Source organism: Scomber scombrus, chromosome 10 (assembly GCF_963691925.1).
Source record: "Scomber scombrus chromosome 10, fScoSco1.1, whole genome shotgun sequence".
NCBI classification, from domain to species: Eukaryota; Metazoa; Chordata; class Actinopteri; order Scombriformes; family Scombridae; genus Scomber; species Scomber scombrus.
The window spans coordinates 8,837,745-8,860,407 of NC_084979.1; the positions used below are offsets into that span (position 1 = coordinate 8,837,745).

Below are 22,663 nucleotides of genomic sequence, written 5' to 3' on the forward strand. Positions count from 1 at the left end.
GGCGCGCACTCACCTCTCGTGCGCTCTTGGACGCAAATTGGGAAAATTGGGGGAGCCAATCATGGGGTCATCATCACCGCCATCACCATCATCTTCAACAGCATCAGCACCACACTTTAATTTCTTCTCCGCAGCGCCGGATCACGAGGAGAGCGCACTAAAATAAAACTGTGGCTTTGTCGTCGATTTACACTCCGGGGAAACTTTTCTGAAGAAAAATATCGATCATAAAACGGGTGGAATGGAGATCCCAACTTTCCTGCTGTCGAGTCTTGCTCTGCTCTTTTTCGCAGGGGATATTTTCACCAGGTGAGATCAGCCTTGATTTGACTTCTTGCAGGTGTTTTTATAACCATGTGGCTTCATGTAGTGCAAAGCGCTCAAAAATCAAAAGATGTAGCCTATATTAAAAAAAAAAGTTGGATAAGCCAGAAACTCAATGTCAGTGATGAGAAAAGGCAAACAACCACCGGAAATTACAATGTGAGCACAGCATTATGATATCTATAAGCTCTCTATGGATGGTAAATCATGAAGCAGTCAACATTATCACCAAAAATATCTTACTTTTCAAAAACAGACACTTATAAATAACCCTTTTCTTACTAAAATATGAGTCTTTCCTTGCTCTAAATCGCCTCCCACGACTTAACCTTATAATTATGAATGTTTTGTAGGCCTACTGTATGCCTGGAGATGAGTATAAATTGAATTTCCAACACTTCCAAGTCTGCTTTCTCCTCTGTTTTACCTCTGGGCACATGGACTTGATGACATTATTTGCATAATGCATATGCATAGAAGGACGAATGCCAGGTGAGGTGAGTTGGCTTCTCTTCGTGTGGCAGATAATGTCACCTACCTCCAGGCCTGTTCGATAGGGGTCAGATGGTAAAAGACCAGGCCTCTCAGGTCCAGCATTAGCAAGACCGGAACATTTATACAGAGCAGCTAATGAGGAAACCCAGCTTAGAGAGTTTTAGAAAATGTAAATCATCATATTTTATCTTCATTTGGGGAAATTAGTCTTAAAATTCATATTTAACTTAGGACCTAAAGTGATGAAACTGACTTGAAATGATTTTCAAGTTATAACAACACTGCTCCTCTCCAGTGCCATTTAAAGTGATTGTCACTGAAATGTATTCTCTGTGACCTCTGATTGTCAGTATTCTCTGGACTCTAAATGACCTTCTTACACAGATTCCTTTAATACAATACAGCATGCTTCTGTCAGCTGGGTAAACCAGGAATGGCTAAACCAGATGTTAAGTATTAGTGCTTCAACCTTTAATGTGTTTATTTTCTATATAGGCCTGTATGCAGTAGGAATGGCATAATGGTCTTGTCACAAGCATGGAATTGTTAGAATAACCAGCGTCTACTACTGAGTCCCAAACTCCCAGAGCCCCCATGTGCTGGCAAGTGCCACCACTGAAAAGGGCAATGGGTGAAGCTACTTAAGCTTTGGGTTTGAATTTGGGCAAATCACTTCTATTGTCCCTCTTGGCTGTTCACCAGTAGAGGGAGTAATAGCTATTGTAATTGGATTCTTCTGCCTCAAGTCACTGCTGTTATTATTATTTTGTTGTCAGTACAATGCAGAGTGTAGGCTTTTTCTTGCACCTCATTATGTGTCATATCTCTAACTCTCTCTCTCTCTCTCTCTTGCACACACAATCATACATGCACGCACACACACATACATCACTGTGTTGCCTTTGTTGGTAGAAAGTTGCAAACTTCTTCCTTTCCCTCCCCAGAAGAGAACTACTCTGGTTCTCCTTTTAGCTCCTCGTTTATCCACTTCACAAAAGTTTTCATGCCTCGCCACCTTTGGTGTTATGTGAATTTCACAGCTTTTCTTTGCAGGTGAAGTATCACTTACCTTTCACTTCACCAAACAAAATCTGCATGTAAAAGATGGTGTTGGGGCTATTATATCCATTATATATGCAATAAACACTGTAGAAGAGGACAGCAGGACCTCTTAACACTTCAGCTTTTGTTAAGAATAAAGGAACATATCAACACATGATAGATGGATGTGATTATTGCAAATGAAAGCAAAGAATCTCATTGGATGTTTTAACAGTAGTCATAATATGTAATGTACAATGTATAAAAGGCTTAATCAGCAGCAAAGAGGACACAATTTCTGCTCAATTTGGCCATGATGAAAACATACAGTAGATATTAAAGAATTAGGCTATCATGTATTCGTCTAATTGTCACAAAATACCGAAACAGCAATGAATTGATCTAACACGCATTGTTTATTACTGCTTATTCTTCTGTGCCATAGACCTCCATTCTTGTCCAAAAAGTATTTCTACATGCGCCATCCTGATGCCGTAACTACTCACTTACAGCACCAAATGTTCATCCACAGGTGAAAATAGTCCCTAAGAAACGCACTATTTTTTTATTTTTGAGTAGTTTTTGCGAAACACTGGCTGTTGTAGGAAACGACTTGGCCTTACACCTATTTTTATAGATTTATGTCTTCAACGGGAACCAGTGGGCTTAGAGCTGAGCACCACAGACAGAATAAGGATGTGGGAAAGTATTGAGGGTCAGACAAATGCATTTTGAGTGATTTCAGACACAGCCCTGGTCTTTTCATGGGATTTGTTTACAAGTGGAAAAACACAGAATAACACCAACACTAACCCTTTAAACGTCCATGGAGCTTTTCACACAGCAGACAGACACAGGTGTAACTAATGACATTAACAATGTTCCATTTAGGTGCAGTCATTAATGTTATTAATTACACCTGTGTCTTTCCTGCTGTTACATGTCAAAATGTCTGCTGTGGAAAAGGTCTATCTGCTGTACACATCAGGCTGAGCATATGTAGATCTGAACTTTTTTTTGCATAACCAGGTCACTTGTGGCTACATCTTGCGGCCACACTAAATGACAAACACGTTCATATGTAGCTCAGTTGTCATGGAATGAGTTAACAGTTTGATGGTAATCTTGTTGACAACATAAACACTTTCCGCAGCTGCATAAAAATAGAAGTCTGCCGCTGGTTTGCTGGTGCTGAGACTTGAATTGTAGAGCAGTTGCATTAACATATTGACAATATATTTACGGTTGATTTAGTTCTTATCTTTGGTAGATCAGTTGTCAGTGAGGCTGCTTGTCTGGTTAACAAAGGTAAGAACAAGTACACAGGTTTAAATAAAACCTCCGATCAGCATACACACCCACGATATGCAGGTGCTACCAGAGAAAGCTGAACATACTGAGGCTTTTAAAAACAGTGAATTCTGTCTGGTTATGTCACCATGTTTAACATCACCTCAGCATGATGCAGATACAGCCTGCATGATGATGGAGACAGAGAGGATTTGACCTTCTGTGCAGTCTCGTGGTCCAGAGTGGTAGAAGATATTATCACAGGCATCTCGTCTTATCTTATCTTATCTTATAATGTGTAGCATCTCTAAAGCTGAATATGGTGAGATGACACTAAAGAAATCTGGATTAAATGTCACTAAACTAAATGATTAGAATTACGAACAAATGACAAATGGCATTGAAATACTAAATAACCCAATAAGTTGAGTATTTAACATTATAAATTGACAGATCCCATAATGCTCAGTCTTACGCCAAGTATCAAACACTCACAGGAGCAAAAATGGATTACAAACACAGCAAATGCCCCAACAGACCCTTAAAACTTAAATCTACGGGGAATGCTCCAATGTGAATGTTAAAAGTTTGCAATTACAGAAGTTTATGGTAATTTGACTGATTGTAAATGTGTTTGTGAATATGCAGAGATAGATTATGGTGCATATTTCAAAGTAAATTTGCATTTTAACAAATTACGTTGGTTTGTTATTGTGACTTCTTCGTAAAATGTAATAATATACAATACAAAATATAAATGTATTATAGTCTGCTGAGGATAGGATGCAGGATACATTTATTATATAAGGCACAGAGAGTGGGAGGAATGGAGGGTAAGTTGAGAAACTCAGCTTAGTTTTACTGTGCAGCCACCTGGCAGGTTAATCAGGCCCCACATGGGAGTGTTTGAATACTAACAATTTTATCATATTTTACTGTCCAGTCCAGTTATAGAAACTGATTTATCTAACAATATGGACAAAAAAGCTCAGTATGTGTTTCAGATTTTCAGAAAGGCTGATAAAGAGGAAAACTACACGCTGAGGCTTAACAAGAATCTGGGACTTTAGCTCTGTAGACATTTTGTTTATATGTGGGAAGATTATAGTTAAGCAAGATGTGAAACTGTGCCACAGCATTATTTTAATCCCAGTATTTCATGATCTTTCTGGTCTGTCACACTTGTCCCTAAAACCTGCTTCTAAGGTGACACATATCTCCTGGCTAATCTGTGTAAGAGGCTGAGTCAGCAGATAAATCCCTCCTACTGTCCACGTTCCCCAATAACACGGTGATGTGATCATGATCATGGCACTAAAGCCTGCATCCTGCTCTGGCTGCATGGTGAGGGGGGGCAGGCACACTTCAGTGCCTTCACTAAAAGCCTCTGACAATGTATTGAATTTAAGGTGATGCACTGCATGTAAACAGTAAAAGGAGATTATTCCAATCAGATTATTTCTTCTCTGTTAAATGAGCCTACAAACATTTAAATACTGATGATACCATTAAAAGTTGGGCTCACTGTCTTATTGAAGTGAATGGGAAAGTGTGTCTAGACTTTAGACTGGTACTGTGTACAGTAATTGATTCAAACAAGGAGTATAGGTTTTGACCAAAATACAAATAATAGTAGATTTAGGTAAAATATGTATTTACATGACCAGATACCTTAATTATGAAGCACAGCTAATCTTATTAATTGCAGTTTAGGATGATGTAGTTGTTTTTCCGACTTTTTACTGGCTTATTATTACTAACTAAATGTTTTGAAGTTGTTTATCCCCCCTTAAACTATAGTTTGGGCCTTTTTCGGGAGGGAGGGAGGGAGATAGGGGGGAGGTTAGCTGGTTCTGCAGTTTGGCGTGTGGCAACATGACGCTCATACTGTACTTCCAGTGAGAAAAGCTGTTCAAGGACAAATGTCTCTTTATTCAAATTCGGAGAAGCTCTGTTTCTTCAGGCTGTTTTTAAATAACGGAGGTTATTCACTGACCTGAACACAAGCCCCGCAGCATTTTCCACTCTGATAAGGAGAAACCTGCTCGTACAGCTTCTTGACAAGGGGCTCTTTCCTGCGCAGGGTAGAATCCAAGGGTAAAACAATACAGTCATTAAAATCACTAAACAATAAACAAGTTAATAGAGAATGCCTTCTTTTAGAGTCTGAGTCGAATAATCTTCCAGGAAGGACAGGACAGGGTCTCAGGTTTTGTAAAACAAGAAAAGAAAAAAGTGTAAGATGTCCAATAGGCATGAATTCCAGAGTTGAAAAAAAAAAAAAACAGCACCATGCAGAGCAGAATACTGTGTTCATCCCAGCTCTAAAACATAGGCATAAACACAAACAGAGATAGTGAAAAAAAAGAGCCTATAACGCAGACCTATATGAGTAGATAACATCCCGGCCCCTCAGTGGAAGCCATAAAGCGAGCCTGTGAGGCGACAGACTACAAAACAGAGATAGAGGTGGTGTAAGGCAATAAAGGGAGGAAGAGTCTGTTTTGTGTGCTCCTGGTGCACACATCAGGGAGTCATAACAAGGCAGTACTGGTCAGATGAGCTCCAGGCTGTCATTTCTCTCTTTCGCCTTTACTCTGCCTCCAGATCTGTTTCCTCCCTAATGCTGTTGTCCACTCCAACTAGCTCCACCGTAAACCTGGCTGCTGCTGCAAGGCCCACAGAGGCAATAACACAAAAACATGCACTCGTGTGCAAAAACACACACACACACACACACACACACACACACACACACACACACACACACACACATGACACACACACACACACACACACACACACACACACACACACACACACACACACACACACACACACACACACACATACTATCCTGCACGTAAAACATGAACATGAAAAATGCTTCAGGGCCTGTAGCTCTGTGAATGGATTTACAGTGACGTTAAAGTTCCTCTTCATGGACCACTGAAACACACTTCTCCCTAGCTGGGGAGCAGAAGTCTCCTAGAAATTCGGTTTTGCAGCATCCAGTATGTTTTGAGAGAAATGTAACATTTGAAAATGAACACAAAGGCTTAGTTTACATATTGTATCTGAAAAGTCATTACATCGTATTTGCTTGTACCAGCTAAATCATGATACCTGTATTTACATTTGGGCAACTCAAAGCACTTAGTCAATGTTAGAAATACATTGTTAAATTGATTAAATATTAAAAAAGTGAATACTGACTAGAGAGATGGTATATGATGGTATATCCCATCTCACAATCCTGTTGACGCTTTCACACTATTCACCTGATGTGCGGTAATGCGCTAAGAAACAGCAATACACCAAGGAGACTGCTAGCAAACATAAATGTAAACTATTTGTATATTTTAAAGCCTTCTACAAGTTCAGTTTACCATTTTTCTTGAAGTAAAAATTTTACGAGGAGGTACAATCATCTAATTATCAATTGTTTGAACACTAATGATCAGGCCTTGAGCATGCACATAATGTGTTTTGGTTTTAAACAGTCCATGTAAACATAACTTATTTTGTTTACAAAAATACTCCATAGGGTACCTTTAACCTTTCACCTTTATATACCCACAATCCACCACAATATCACCTCCCTATGACCTCTCTGTGGTACCAGAAGTAGCTCTTTCCAGACTGGAACTTCTTTTTTCCCCCACCAGAGAACAGAATCAATACAGCAGGTAATATAATTCAAACCTTAACAACTCAAATTAGTAGTATATAAATGTAATTCCTAGGGGTATAGTGTAGATTTAATCAGAGACCATTCATTCAAACAGCTTGTCTTTATTCAGTTGGTGTTATGTTAGTTAACGTAGATATCTTTATTCAAACTGCCTTTTAATAGAGAGAATTCAGGAGTCCAAGCAGCCACAAATACACATTTTGATATTTTTACTCTTTTTCCTTTTGACCACATAGCACACTGATCATTTATCCATTTCTCATTTCCCCATGCAGTATCCTCTATCTTTCTATTTTACCCTCGTTTTCCAATTGTACTTGTTGCTTTAATGCAATGCTTTAATGAAAATGAGGTTGTGGGTAAGATGGGAAAGCCAGCAGAAGATAAATATGACAGTGAATTTAAAATCCATTTGCAGTTCATTGTCATTCATATCAAGTCACTGGATGTAATGATTAGCAGACAACTATTTGTGAAATATGCTGCTTCTGGGACTCCGTATTTAAGTGTCTAGTGTCAAACATTAGAATACTAATGTAGTCAATAAAAAAAGATCTGTTTGCTGAATGAAGAGCAACCTATTATTCATAATTACTATAAAACAGCACACACACACACACACACACACACACACACACACACACACACACACACACACACACACACACACACACACACACACACACACACACACACACACACACACACACACACACACACACACACACACACACACACAGAATCATACAGGAGTAGCTGCTCACTGATATGTACTCCTTATTTATGTTTTATTATGATTTATCCAATTTTTTTCATTGCTTGTAATGCTGCTCAACCCACATCGATGGCAATAAAACAAATTAAATGGTGAGTCACCCATTGAGGATCAGGGGACTGGCGCTCTATTCATGTTCAGGTAACTAGGAGTGTCACTATATAAAACTAATTAGGCTTGTTAGTGTGTTCACAAAAAGATGCCATACATTTTGAGAGGGGCTAGCGCTCTTTGTCTTTCCAATCCTCCGTCTCCTCTCCCCATCTGTTTAATGTTAGCTCATAAACAGACGGGAGCAGATCCAGGCCTCGGGAAAGACGTTTAACGCAGTGAAATATAGAAGGAAGAAGACGAGCGGCTGGAAATAAACACTCTGAACTGTTTGTCATGGATGGAGGAGTGAGAAAATTGAGGGGTGCAAATGTTTAGTCAATCTCTCTGGAGAGCAATCACATTTTTCAACCCTGTACACGTCTTTTAAACAGCGTACAGTAATATTTCCTATTCCTGTGAGAGCTGCGCGTGAGTTGCTTTTTGGTTTGTTTTTTTTTGCCCGGATTTCTGTGGTCATAAAAATGCTAATTCAAGTCAGGAAATCAACAAATAAACACTTTTACACTTGGCTCAAACAACATCAACTCACAACGGCAGAGAAAATCATTCTCTACAAAGCGGATCTGCTCTTTAGAGAACAGCATGTAATTAAAGCTGTAATCTGTCATATTTTAAATAAATGCCCAATTGCCAGTTGGTTTCAATTCTTAATTTAAAAAAAATCATGTATACAAGGTTTATTCAGTTAATAAAATCATTCACATTACATTTTCACATTCCTCTCCTTGGTCTGTCGGATTAAAAGTGATCATTTTCTCGTGTGTTTAGAATAAATAGAAGACAAGCTGTGCATGAGCAGCAGTAGCCACCAACAGATAAACAGATCGCCTCTATAGAAAGTCAAAGTTCATCAACATACAGTACCACCCACAATGTGACATTAAGGAGATAAAATGTTACTAAAATCTGTAACTTTTCTGTGTATTTCTGTATATTTCGCTCACACCGGAATTACATTTATAATCTTGGCATTGATTTGTGGAAAAGTGCACAGAATTAAAAGTAAGGGATTAGAATACTAAGCATGAAAAATACTATAACGTCACTATAGACCCTTTAATCCAATCACCACAGACGTACAAAACAGGAATCTCCTATAAAATTCTAATTAAATGACAGTTAAATGAAAAGTATGGAGGAACTCGCAGATTTCTCTGTCCCGTCCCTCCGTGTGAGCAGCCCTGTTTGACCTTGGTGTGTTGAAGGAAAAGCTCTTTATTTCCAGATTTAGAAACTGCCAATTAGCGAAGAAATCCAGGAGTCACATAGTGATTAATTAATTCAGTCAGTGCTCCCATTTATTTCAGACATGACAGTGATTGCAGGACTAAAAATACATCTGCGGCTACAAAATGGATTCGCAGAGGAAATGTTAGTGACATGGCAGAAATACATTACTTTGTTGCCACTTGCATAGACAAGCAGTGATCGCAGATATTTATTTGCTGCACGTTATTTCGTTGTGGAAGACAGTTTTCCACCTCTAATGCTTTGCTCTCTAGGAGGAAGATTTTCTTGAAATGTCAGACTTCTTTCAAAGGTCACTGAATTTATTGCTGGTCAATAAAAATGACTTTGATCAAATCTTCATGCGGGCCATTTCCCTGTCAATGCCACCACCAGCCCGTGTGACTGTGAATGTCAGTGAAACCTTTAATTTTATTCTGTTTATTCATCGCACATCAGTCTGCTCTTCCAGCACCGCTTGACAACATTGCCTTTAAAATTGAAACTCCATATCACACTGTGTGTCTGAGATTATGTGTGGAAAAAGCTCTCTTTATTGAACATATTATTGGACATTTTCCTCTCCTGACAGAGCGTAAGAGACTTTTTGTCAGCCTCAAACACATACAGATCCAGACTGCACTGTGTATCTGCAGTGGATGTTGTGTATGTTTATAGGCTCACTGTTTTGGAATGCAAAACTGCCATCTGGTGGTATCTGAGCTGCGCTGCTCTTATTAAATCCTGCTGCACCGAGGCAGGGGCTGTCAGTGTGAGCTCCAGACCCTGCAGCAGTCCCTGATGGTTCCTTGGTATGAATGGTAGTCCCTTTATACCAAGGAATAGTTTTCATTTCACGGTCGTTCTCCTCTCGAGAGGTTAGCAGAAGAGAGAAAGCAAAATGATTGTTTGAATCGAGGTGTCACTCTCACAAAGTGGGGACAGCAAAGGTGCTAAGTTGTTTCAAAAAGAACTCTCATTAGATGAGGATTTGTAATCTAATGGGAGCTTATTTTCACTCATGAAAAGGTTTGGAGGCTAGTGGACTGAGAGACAGCATGACGGGCACTGTGTGTGGTGAAATCTGAAGCTATACTGGTGGATCAACCCGAGACATTGAGGGGAGTGATAAAGTGTCCTATTGGTATTTGTCAACCTGGAAATGAGCAGGGTTGGTTAGATTTGAACCTGCTGTCTGCCTCCTCACCTCACATGCTGTGCAAACATGACTGAAGACAAATATGCAGAAGGGTTTACCAAATCTGTTTTTTTATCACTGATATAGTGTTTTTTGAATGTTACAGCTGATGACGTATGCTGTATTATAGATTAAAATTAATAATAATAATAGCGTGCGATTTATATAGCGCCTTTCACATACCCAAGGACACTTAAAATTGAGTATCTTACCATTTTCATGCATAAAATCCCCAACCAGAAGTATGATTTCTTCTATCTACACATGCTTACATATACATACTGTACTCAGTTATTAAATAAATAAATCAGGTACTAATGATAAGGGAGACGGTTCAAATACATCTTTTATATCTCTCTGAATACTTCATGAACATTTTAAATTATATGCATGTATTATTTTTTATTACTCATACAACAAGCTTGAGAAACTCAATTGATTTTTCAAATTGAATAACGAATCATTTCCAATATAATTTATAATGTAGTACAATTTCAAACTTGTAATCCAAAATTAGTAAATTATTAATAACTTAGATTTTCTTGTTCTTTTTTTTCATGGTATAAAATAATTTTGCAACTATATTCAATTATTTGCCTAATGTTAACAATAATCTTCAAGTTCCCTCCAGAGTGATATTGTGTGTGAACACACATACTATAAATGTTTTCTTGTGTCCACTTCACACTCAGTGAAGTATAACATCTGCATGTCCACCCAAACATATGTCATTTGTAATATATGTATATTTCTATGTATTTTTCTGTGTAGATGTCCTCAGTTTGTTGGTTGTGTCCATAGGCAACTGTTCACTAATATGTTACAACATTAAAATGTGATAATATGTTGTGTTTACAGCTGCTTCTGCTGCCCCCAAGTGAACAAAAAAGGAAGAGAAAGAACAATGATGCAGCTTTAAATGACAACTTGAAAACTGTTTCACAAAAGTTTTGGAACATAACGACTAGGTCATGCAGGGTCATGAGTGACATTGTTTATGATTTAACTTTAACCAACATTAGCTAACATTTAGAGGTTTGTGTTTATCTGTGAATGTTCCTGACTGTATTTGAGGCTCTCGCAGATTTTTCTGTGGACGCTTGGTGTGGCTGGACGATGCTGAAGGCTGCTGTGTTTGCTGTTTGTCTCCTTTAGGGCCATGCTGAGTGACATTGGGGACTATGTAGGTACAGACATTGAAATATCCTGGTTACCTAATCTGGATGAGTTAATGAAAGGCTATGCCAGAAATTTTCGCCCTGGGATAGGAGGTGAGTATGAGATCTACTGCTCGTGGCATTGGGTTGCATTTCACCCTCTCACATTTACAGCCATCCTTAGCATAACACAGCACGAGTTACAGCAACACAGCTGTTGACATTTCATTTTCCAATTCCATTAGAACAAAGATGTATTTACCTTACGTAAATACCTGCTTTGACTCTACTGTAAGGTGAATGGTTTGTTAAGGACACACACAAAAAAACACCAAAGTCGTGAGAAGCTTTGCCAAAGAGATTATTGAGGATGATGCTCGTCAAGGACAAGAGGTAGATGGGTGGTGCAAACAATGAGCACCGCTCAGGAGACTTTGCTAAGAATGGCTGCAAGATGTGAAACATCCAATGACCACAGCGATAGATTTCTCAATCTCACAGCTTAACTCAGCTGAGCAAAAGGTGAAAATGTGGGACAAGAGCGACGCTGTCACTACAAACACTGTCCTTTGCATTACACACCAACACAGACCATCATAATGCTGCATCATGTGGTCACTGCATTCCTATTGATGTAAGATGTAAATGTGCTGAGAAAGAAAAAGCTCAAATGTAGGGCTATTATGACCATTGGGGAATCATGTCTGTTATTTGTGTTAATTTCCCTCATTCAACTCACATCCCATAAAGTCAAGTCAATTTTTGTGTATAGTCTAATATCACAAATTTGCCTCAGGGGGCTTTACAGTCTGTACAGTAATATCCTCTATCTTTAGACCCTCCAATCAGATAAGAAAAAACTCCAGGACAGATAGACGAGCAATAGATGTGTGTACAGACTAGAACACAAATGACAAATGACAGCATTGAACAGGAGAACAAAATTGATGAAAACGACAACAAGCAGCTTCCTGGTGCCACCAGAACAGAATAGGACATGAGCCACGCGACCTCCATCAACATGGAGACCTGGCAGGACAGACTACACATGCACAAAGGAGAGACATTCACATACACTGGAGAAGAGACTAGAAAATAGATTATTCACAGAGGAGAGAGAGACAAGGATAAAGACATCATTCACAGAGAGAGACATGAGAGGAGGCTGAACTCCTGCAGGATGGGGAACCAGATCCAAAACCTCAGGAAATGGCACTGACAGCCAGGGAAGCAGAGCAGTTCCAGGACGCGTGCTGGTCCAGCAAGAGATGCCTGAGAGACAAGAGAGGACAGGAGGAGAGAATAGAGAGAGAGAGAGAGGGAGAAGAGAGAGGGTCACACAGCTTGAATGCTCATGTGCTTGTGGAGCAAGAAACAGAAGGGTTAGGAAGATTAAATGATCATCAGAAAAGTTGAATAATAATAATCTTGTCGGCAGGACGGTGCATAGTAAATTCATTGAGACAGATATTGACCCACCGTGCAGTTCAAGGTCATGAAGTACTCAGTTAAAGTCAATCAATTGTAGTTTAAAGGCAAAAATATGAATTTTAAGCTCAACAGACTGATTGTCTGAAAATTAAAATGAAATAATATTTACAAATACTCAAAGTCAACATGTTATAAAAACCTTGTTGATAACCAGTTATTTTGATTTGGAAAATACAAACAATATCATATGTCTTCTTTTCTCTTGGACGATATAAGGAATATATCAACTGTGTGGATCTCTTTTTGCTTTTCTTGCTGAGGGAAACATCTCCAAAATCCATAAATGCACACAATTTGATTTTTGCAATTTCAAAAGAGAAAACTATATTTGAGAACCAAATTGTTTGTTCTGTACAGAGAGTATTTGTGAATCCTATAGTATTTTGAAAAAACAACAACAACAACAACGTTACATTTATTTGCATCCAAAGCAACTTACAACTAGTGTGTTCAACCTCCATCGCACAAGAGCAAAACATTTAAAACAACTAAGAGCATGTTCAACTACAGTGAAGGTGCTTAGTTTGTTTTTTCCTTAAAGGAATGAAAAATCTGTGGTGGACAAAAGAGCTCAACAGACTGTAAATGAAGAAAACACAAATACACAAATAGACAAAACAAAAGCAAATGAAGAAAACCTACCAAAAAAATGACTACATTTTAGCTCTCTTGACCACCGTATACTGTGTGTCAGTAAGTTCTGGCATGATCTATAGAGTGAGAAACATATTTGTGAATGTATTTGTGTAATATTGATGTTATTTGTTTGAAGTTTTATGATACAAAAATAATGCCATACATTAACATTACAGTATGGGTATTGCAAGACTGGCCAATATACAATGTTTTATTATTATAATAACTAGTGAACATACATTCATAAATAATGTATATATTATAAATTCATCATTCATTTGAGCACCTCCACTGGAGAATGTAATACATGCTTGTTATTGCATCAAGTGAGGAGCCTCTAAACCCTCCTCTGCTGACCTTGGTGTGCCGTAAACATGCCAAAGTAAATCATATCACAGTATACGTCCCGTGTATGGCCAATTGTATATGATTTGCCATAAACGATTATGGGAAGGTGTTGAATGGTGGGGGAATGTTAATTTGTGATTCCTTAATGTTCAGTATAAATAGCCTTTCTGTTCTGCATCAGCGAGCTCCCCTGTAGTTGCTGCCCTCTAGCATCTGATCACACAGACACACTCCATGCTAATCATATGGCAAACTGTTGAGTGAGAACGCTACCGTGTGTGTGTGTGTGCGTGTGAGTGAGTGAGTGAGTGTGTGTGTGTGTGTGTGTGTGTGTGTGTGTGTGTGTGTGTGAATATTGGCAGAAGCTCTCTCTGTGCGAGTCCATGAAAGCCCAGTGCTGTTTATGAATGCCCACAGTGTGATGTGCCACTTAGCATGGTTAAACTGGATAATGCTTAATCTCTATGCACTGTAGGAGTGTTTGAGTCGTGGGAGGATAGTGGGTGGGAGGGAAACAGATGGTTGTTGGAGTGAGGGGAGGGACTGATAGATTCGGAGTGAGCAGAGAAGGTGTGTGTGTGTGTGTGTATGTGCGTGTATGTGAAGGATGGGGGGGGGTTTGAATCTGGGTAGGGGTCAGGTTTGCTTTCTTTTCTCACTTCTCCCCCTGCAGGTCCGCCAGTGAATGTGGCCATGGCTATTGAAGTCGCCAGCATCGACCACATCTCTGAAGCCAACATGGTAAAGAAACCAGTCACCTTTCTCCTTTCCTTCTACAGCGAGCTTCTCTATCATCCCCTAACTTCACTATTGCGGCAAAGATCAAAGATTTGCTATTTGCATAATCCTGATTTATCCCACTTGAGGGTTTGAAAGTACTCAGTGTGAACATGTGTGACACATTGGCTGAGTTGTTAGATAATTTGATACTTTCATGGGTTTTGAATTGTAAGAAATAAATCTGGTGGGAAGATTCACATTATGTTAAAAAATATTTTCCTTCCTTTACATGAGAAAATCCACCTACATGCCACCACTTCAGTCAAGTTTATTTATCACAAATTGGTGACTAATAGTTTGAGATACAAATGTGCAGTAGATATGACACCAGATTTAGCTTTATGTCAGTGTTTGTGTAACAGTTATGAAACACGTCTCCATATGGATGCTGAATACTATGAGTGGGAACAGCTTCAGGATTATTTCAGACAGTATCAGGAGAGAATCTGCCTGTTGAGCAGAATGTCCGTTGTCTGTGTTGACCAAACTAGTACATCTTTTTATTCATAGCAGCAGTAAAGTCTGTTAGAGCTGTAGAAAGAAATACATAATTTGATAAAAGCTCTGCTTGCTGTACTAAAGATTTTCTATGTAGGATTTTTTTTTACTTTTCAGTGAATCTATTTTAAATTATTACATATGTAACCCTCAAAAGAGAGCTAAAATAAACTAAATCTGATCCACCTTGGTCACTAATGACATATTTTAGGATCCTGCACTTCCCATACTGCAACTTAAAAAAACCAAAACATTTTATAACAGTTGACAAATCTCCTTCAGAACTGTTTTCACAGGCTGAGTAATACTCTCCATGACTAGTAAACTGATCTACATGTGTTACATTGATGGACTTTCCCTTTAAGTGATATTTTTATTTGGTTCCATAATAACAGGGCTACAGCCTATTATTCAAATGTTCATGCGTTTTGCTTTCATTTAATTTGTTAACCCTTCTTTTTCCCTTTCTGTGTAATTGCCACTAGTAAATAAGTATGTGGATACAGCTGAAATACTGAGAAAAACCTCCACTATTACCCATCAATTCAAGTAATTAGTTGTAGTTGAGACAGCTTTAGGTCGGTATTAACTCAAATATAATTGTGTATATTCCAGGAAAGTAGGCAACCAGTTCTTAGATAGACCTCCTCTATTACTCATCAATTCAAATTACAATTGTAGTTATCTAATGTTTATGTTGGTAACAGCTCAAGTTTATGTATTTACTATCTACAAATTTAGATAGTACTATAAATGACTTTTTTATAGTTATTGTTCATGGCTAGACCCATTTATAAGGAGTTTATTGCATTTACCTTCATTTAAGCTGAACAATTACATCAATACTTACCTGGTAACTATGTCCACAGGAACAGTTTTCCTCTACTGTCATGTTCCATCATAAATACTGGGAATGCTCCTGCAGATGTTTTTATAATTTATCCAGTAATCAAGCTGAAACTGTGCTGTAAAATTAAGCCTAGTTTGTTTCCATGGTATTACGAGGCTCTTACAGTATCTTTTGTAACTGGTTATTTATGCTATATGGTTTATGCAATAAACACAAACTTTTACCACGTATGGTCTCCAATGTTAATAAGTAAGACATTATAATTTACAGAGTAGGTAAACTGAAACTGAACTGTAAAAAAAAAACAACCTCTTCCTCTTTTTTCTTCATACAGTTTGGGACTGATGTTCATTTTCTTTAAATAGTTTGCCCATGCCCGTGATCCAACCTTTATGTTTCTCTCTCCCTCTCTCTCTCTCTCTGCGTGTGTGTGTGTGTTGCTCCTGGCAGGACTACACCATGACCGTATTCCTGCGGCAGAGCTGGCATGATGACCGCCTGTCCTACAACCACACCAACAAGACTCTGGGATTGGACAGTCGCTTTGTGGACAAGCTGTGGGTGCCTGACACCTTCATCGTTAATGCCAAATCCGCTTGGTTCCACGATGTCACCGTGGAGAACAAGCTGATCCGCCTGCAGCCCAACGGAGTCATTCTATACAGCAGCCGGTATGAGCAAACATGTCTTCTCTCAGACAGTGTAACCAGTGTGGCTTTTTTACTCCTACACTGTATCTGGGTGCCGTGATGTTGACTTCTTTCTTCTATGTGTTTGAGTTCTTGGTAGTTTCAAATCTGTGATTTTTCTATGAGCACATGCAGTTCAGAAACCTCAGAAATTTGAGTGCACAGACTTCTTTGACTTTGCATATGAAAATCCCTCATGATCCATACCATGATCTGAGAGCAAACAGTTTTTTTCTATGGTAACTTCTGAAGCTTAAAAAAAATCTCACATGGTTTGACTTGTTTGTACATGGCCGATCAAGAGAGATAGGGAGGTTTGGGAATATTGTAAGGTAAAGGTAAAGGGGATCAGGATGAGTTATCTGACACCACCTTCAACAGGATGACATTGTTAGAAGTTATGAAACCATGAATGACAAATGACAAAAAATGATTAAGGTTGGTTGAAGTTTGGTTAAGTTATGAGATCATAACTTGATTTTTAGTTGTAATCTCTGTTGTTTTATACACCTTACACTGTTCAGTCCTCTCTGTCCTTCTGTTAGTACAGATAGGCTCAGTGACTTATCCATGGACTGGTTCTCTTTCTGGCTGTTATGTTTACCTGTGATAGTCTAGATCAGGGGTTTTCAAAGTCTGAGAGTGTGGGCCTTCCCTCAGACAAAGCCTGGAAAAAGGTGCTCAGTTTTGCTCAATTCGTGGATATCTATGGGATCATGATTATGTTATTTGATCCCATAGACACTCAGCTGAGCCAAGATAGCCTGATATTGCTGTTTGACATAACACACTGCTTTAAATACATAAAAAGGTCTGTCTGAAAGCATTTATTAGTTTCTTACTCTGGGGAAGTTGGAAAAGCGGTAAAAAATAAATAAACTCTGAACTATCTCTTTAACCAAATGACTCATATTTAGGCTCTTCTATGTGATGTAATCTCCTTTTGATAACTAATGTAATAACTTATGGAATATTTTTTTAACCATTCACTGAGCCTCCTCTAAAACAGTTTGGAGCCCCCCTGGGGAAGCAGGCTTTGAAAACCACTGGTCTAGGGCTTATGGGAAATGGTGTTTGTTAAAGGCCGCTAAAACAGTAACATTGAGTAAACACTGAGATTGTTTTTTTTGTTTGTTTGTTTTTAAAGTTACCATCCTTGTCTAAATATAAAGAGTGAACCACATGATTTTTTCCTGTTAATGAGGTTTTGAGTGAGGTGTTTGTATGGATGAAAATATGGTGTGTAGAATATGGTAAATAAAGTATGGATTAATATTTAACATTTAATATATAACAGTGGATGAATAAAATGACAATGTGCAATGTGAAAGAGGTTGCTCATAGTGACAAGCCCACAGACAATTATGGTAAATGGTAAATGGGCTGTATTTATATAGTGCCTTTCTAGTCTTCCAACCACTCAAAGTGCATTATGTCAATATTCACCCATTCACACACACATTCAGATGCTGATGGCAGAGGCTGCCATCCAATGTGCCAACCTGCTTATCTGGATCTAATCTAATACACATTCACACACACACACACACACACACACACACACACACACACACACACACACACACACACACACACACACACACACACACACACACACACACACACACACACACACACACACACACACACACACACACACACTAACACACCACTGGCGCAGCCATGGGAGCAAATTGGGGTTCATTATCTTGCCCACGGAGATTTCAACATGCAGACTGGAGGAACTGGGGATAGAAACCACCAGTCTTCTGATTAGTGGACGACATGCTCTATCTCCTGAACTACCCAACTCTGCAATTCTTAACTTCACAAACCTTTTTAGCTTCTTTCAACAACAATGTTTTACTTTGCGGCCACCATCTGTACTGACTAGATGCAGCAGGATGTTTTGGATACTCGTGATATGTACCCAGCACCAAACAGTACACAGACACAATTACTTTGTGGTTATTATAATGGCGGAAACTTACCAACTTAGGAGCCAAAAAATGTTTCACAGGAGGAGATGGAGGGTGAATATTGGACTTATGTTTGTCATCTAGACTAGAAACAGTTTGCTCAAAAATGAGCCATTTAGCTTAACATGGAGATACTATGTCAATGTTGTGTTTACAGCTTATTTCCTTTGGCCCCAAATTCCCCAAAAATCTATTACAAAAAATCAATTCATGCAGACCAAAGTTTTTTTGGGGGTCTTTGTGCATCTTTCATCTGCTGCTCCAATAAACTACAAAGCTCTTTTTCATCACAGCTGAGGCAACTCTCAGCAAATAATACAGGACTTTGGTTTCACTGCAAGGATGGTTTTTAGAAACATGTGTGTCAGTTGAGTTTCTATAAATAGCCTAAGTAAAGGTTAAGAAGCAGCCATATCAGACTATATCAAGTTTTAATTTACTGGGCTGTTGTGTTCCCAGAATCACTTCGACGGTGGCGTGTGACATGGACTTGACCAAGTATCCCATGGATGAGCAGGAGTGTATGCTGGACCTGGAGAGCTGTAAGTTATGATGCATCTTTAATGTTCAGTTTTTCTTTCTCCACAGATCATCAGGGAAATTTGTTGACCAGATTAACTGCTAACATTTTCTTTCCTTAGCACTAAGATAAAAATACTATGAGCTTGACAACTCTCGAATGACTGCATCTTTGTGGGTTCATTGACTGTTAAAATATCTGGTTCTTTGTCTGCATTTGCTTTTTAAATTTATTTTCATAGACGGTTACTCTTCCGAGGATATTGTGTATCACTGGTCAGAGAGTCAGAGACACATCCACGGCCTGGACAAACTGGAACTCTCTCAGTTCACCATCACAGACTATCGGTTTGTCACTGAGATGATGAATTTCAAATCTGGTGAGTATCCAACTTGTGTTCCACTTTTTGTTTCACTTGTCAAAGTTTCACACCAGCACAGTCAACTTGAAAGCCCCTTGTAAGTTTCTTGACTGTCATGCATTATGTACTATTTTGAGTTTTTGGACTTGGCTTGCCTCTTGTGTTGGAAAACATGATTCCTTTTGAAGCAAGATATATATATATATTAACTCCACACACTTCTGTGGTTATATTCTATGTACTGAAGGAATGGATGAAGTCTGGCTTGCTGCTAAGCCAGGCAGGAGGTTTAGGAGATGATAGGAGTTGCTGCCAGCAAGATGCAGTCTGCAACACTACTTTATGCCCTACATCTTAAAGCTTGCGGAGCACAAGCAAGCAGACAACATTCCCAAGCGTCAGCATTTTTGAAGAACAATTGGATTTTAATTCACAAGATATTTTCATAATGGATAATTACCTTCATCAAGAAAGCAATTAAACACTGTCTGTTTTTTGCTTCCCAGCGGGAAGATTTCCAAGGCTCAGCCTTCGCTTCGAGCTGAGACGTAACCGAGGTGTCTACATCATCCAGTCATACATGCCTTCGATATTACTGGTTGCCATGTCCTGGGTGTCCTTTTGGATCAGCCAAACCGCCGTCCCTGCTCGTGTATCCTTAGGTTGGTAGTAATTTGATGAGGTCTGTTTGAAAAAAGGGAAATCAAAATTTGTGTTTGATCATCTATAGTGTAGTAAAAACATGTAATCCATTGCAATCAGGCAGTCAGATAATGAGAGATGTAGTGTACAAAGTTGACATTTTGGACTAAGGGTGGTGCTACAATACTACCCCCTTCCAGTATTATGAATGTAATGAAGTTTACTCTTAAACTATGAAGGTGGTGACAATGATTACAATATAGTAGTTATCAGTTCAGTTTCAGACCTTTATCCTTGCAAGAATAAGAACAGAACATGCCAGATAAATGCTGAATTACTTATATTTGAACACAACACATTGAACATTCCACAGAACATATTGACAATCAGTCCACAAATTGTGCTGTTTATTAAGAAGACTGAGTGTATACCCTTAATAGCTCTCCTTTGTGAAGCTGTACTTTGAGCTAACACCAATGTGCTAACATACTCACAATAAAAATGCTAACATGCTGACATTTAGCAGGTGTAATGTTTACCATACTCACCACCTTACTTTAAGATGTCAGCATGCTAACAATTATGAATTAGCACTAAACACAAGGTACAGCTGAGGCATCAACTGAGTTGATGGGAATATCATCATTTTTTTATAGTCATAAAACAAAGCATTGGACAAACAATCATCTTAAATGTAACTAGCATCACTAAAAACCCAATGAACCCCTATCTGTAGTTTGTGCCTGTTTCCTTTCACAGGTATCACGACTGTTCTCACCATGACCACACTGATGGTTAGTGCCCGCTCCTCCCTGCCACGAGCATCAGCGATCAAGGCATTAGACGTCTACTTCTGGATCTGTTACGTGTTTGTTTTTGCTGCGCTCATTGAATACGCCTTCGCTCATTACAACGCTGACTACAGACTCAAAGAGAAGGCCAAGGTGAAAGCCAACAAGCTCAGCTCTGAGGTGAGGAAATCATTCCCATCATGTGCTCTCATCAGCAAATAACAATGTGGTGCTTCAGGGGGGGGCTGTTGTTGTTGTAATGAGCATTCCTTTTAAACAGAGACCTGGGCTGGGTTTCAAACCCCTGAGTTGACAAGCTTCCATCCCACTGACCTTCAACAAGACAATGTAATTCTGCAGAGCATAATGGAAAAACTGAAGATTTCCCTATAGGGAGTAATATGGATCTGTCATACTGTCTCTTTCCTTTGCTGTTGATGTAAATCTTACTGAGGTATACTTTCAAAACAAGTTTGTGAGGAAAATGTCATTAAAACTGATCCATTGACCACAGCAACAGATATAATAAACTGTAGTGTTCCCTTAATACTCCTATAATAATTTCATCTAATCTGCTGTGTTTTGGTGCAGCTCTCTGTAGGTCTGGCCTGCAATCTATCATTATTAGGTGCCCAGTACGATGTGTTTTTATTGCAAAATTGAAGACAGAAAACACTACAAACTGTCAAGATTTAAAAAAAGCACAAATAAAAGTATGGTAAAGTCCAAAAATGCAAAAAGTAGAAAGTATTTCACTCGTAATCTATATCTGCTGAGGTTTTTAATGAAGACGATTGGAAAAGTAATTTTTGCATGGTAAACAAATCTATATAGGATATATCCTAAACTTGAAACAGTGAAATGATTGCTCCCTCTCTTTTTGTCTTTTGCTCTCCCCCTGGTAAAGCTGTAGAAAGTGCTTACATGCCCGCCTCTGTCTCCCTACAGTCTATTGTGAAGAACGGCAAACAAGCTATGGTTCTATTTTCCCTGTCTGTCACCGGCATGAACCAGGGAGTAATGATTTCCAACCGCCATGGCCGGACCCAGCGCTCCAGTAGTGAAATCCCTGGGGAGGGCGGCTCCGAGGAGGCCCAGACGAGGAGGAGAAGGTCCAAGCAGCCGGATGAGAGCGAGGAGGAGAAGAAGTGCTGTTCCAAGTGCGTCTGCAAGCCAATCGATGCGGACACCATTGACATCTACGCAAGGGCCGTGTTCCCCTTCACTTTTGCTGTGGTGAATGTGATATACTGGGTGGCGTATACCATGTAAGGAGGAGGCAGCAGGTCTGTGCGAATGGCTGCCATCCAGCACTGTATATAAGAAACTGCTGGAGTTACGCCACTAAAATGCTGGCAGACTGGTGCAGCTGAAAATACTGCAGGCCTCAGTAAAAAAAAAAAAAAAACTTCAGAGGAAATGAAGTGTTACAGCCTGTGAATATGGAAATATGGTAATTAATGGAAGTAGAGTTTAAGAAGTGTTAACAGGACTATTTCTTCAAATACAAATACAGAAATGCGTTGTGTAAAGGCAAAGGACTGTGTTGCCTGTTGGAGGTTCACATACTCAGCAATCCAGATTTCCACATGTCATCCTGTTACTATATGAATGAACTCAACACAGGACATAACAACTGCTTGAACACTACTGACCACAGGCTAATATCCTGCAAACACAAATAAGCATAGTTCGCTTAACTTAACTTAAAGCCACAATCTGGTGTGAACCGTCTGTTATCTTGAAAAGTAATAGTGCCGCCC

The 22,663-nt window shown here is 39.1% G+C and overlaps 1 protein-coding gene across 1 annotated transcript; it reads left to right on the forward strand.

Moving 5' to 3' along the window:
• The first annotated feature begins 241 nt into the window (after nt 1–241).
• gabrd (gamma-aminobutyric acid type A receptor subunit delta) lies at nt 242–22,172 on the forward strand. The gene is made up of 9 exons (XM_062426858.1): nt 242–309; nt 11,314–11,429; nt 14,464–14,531; nt 16,369–16,589; nt 19,046–19,128; nt 19,348–19,485; nt 19,974–20,129; nt 20,869–21,080; nt 21,849–22,172. The coding sequence occupies exons 1-9, from the start codon at nt 242–244 to the stop codon at nt 22,170–22,172; spliced, it is 1,386 nt and encodes a 461-aa protein (XP_062282842.1).
• Nucleotides 22,173–22,663: the final 491 nt, after the last annotated feature.

What these genes read in the sequence shown, in the direction of transcription:
- gabrd (XM_062426858.1), top strand. Translation starts at nt 242, where the DNA reads ATGGAGATCCCAACTTTCCTGCTGTCGAGTCTTGCTCTGCTCTTTTTC. An exon ending in ACATCTCTGAAGCCAACATG is followed by an intron (nt 14,532 to 16,368) that starts GTAAAGAAACCA and finishes TGCTCCTGGCAG; the next exon opens with GACTACACCATGACCGTATT. An exon ending in CCAACAAGCTCAGCTCTGAG is followed by an intron (nt 21,081 to 21,848) that starts GTGAGGAAATCA and finishes GTCTCCCTACAG; the next exon opens with TCTATTGTGAAGAACGGCAA.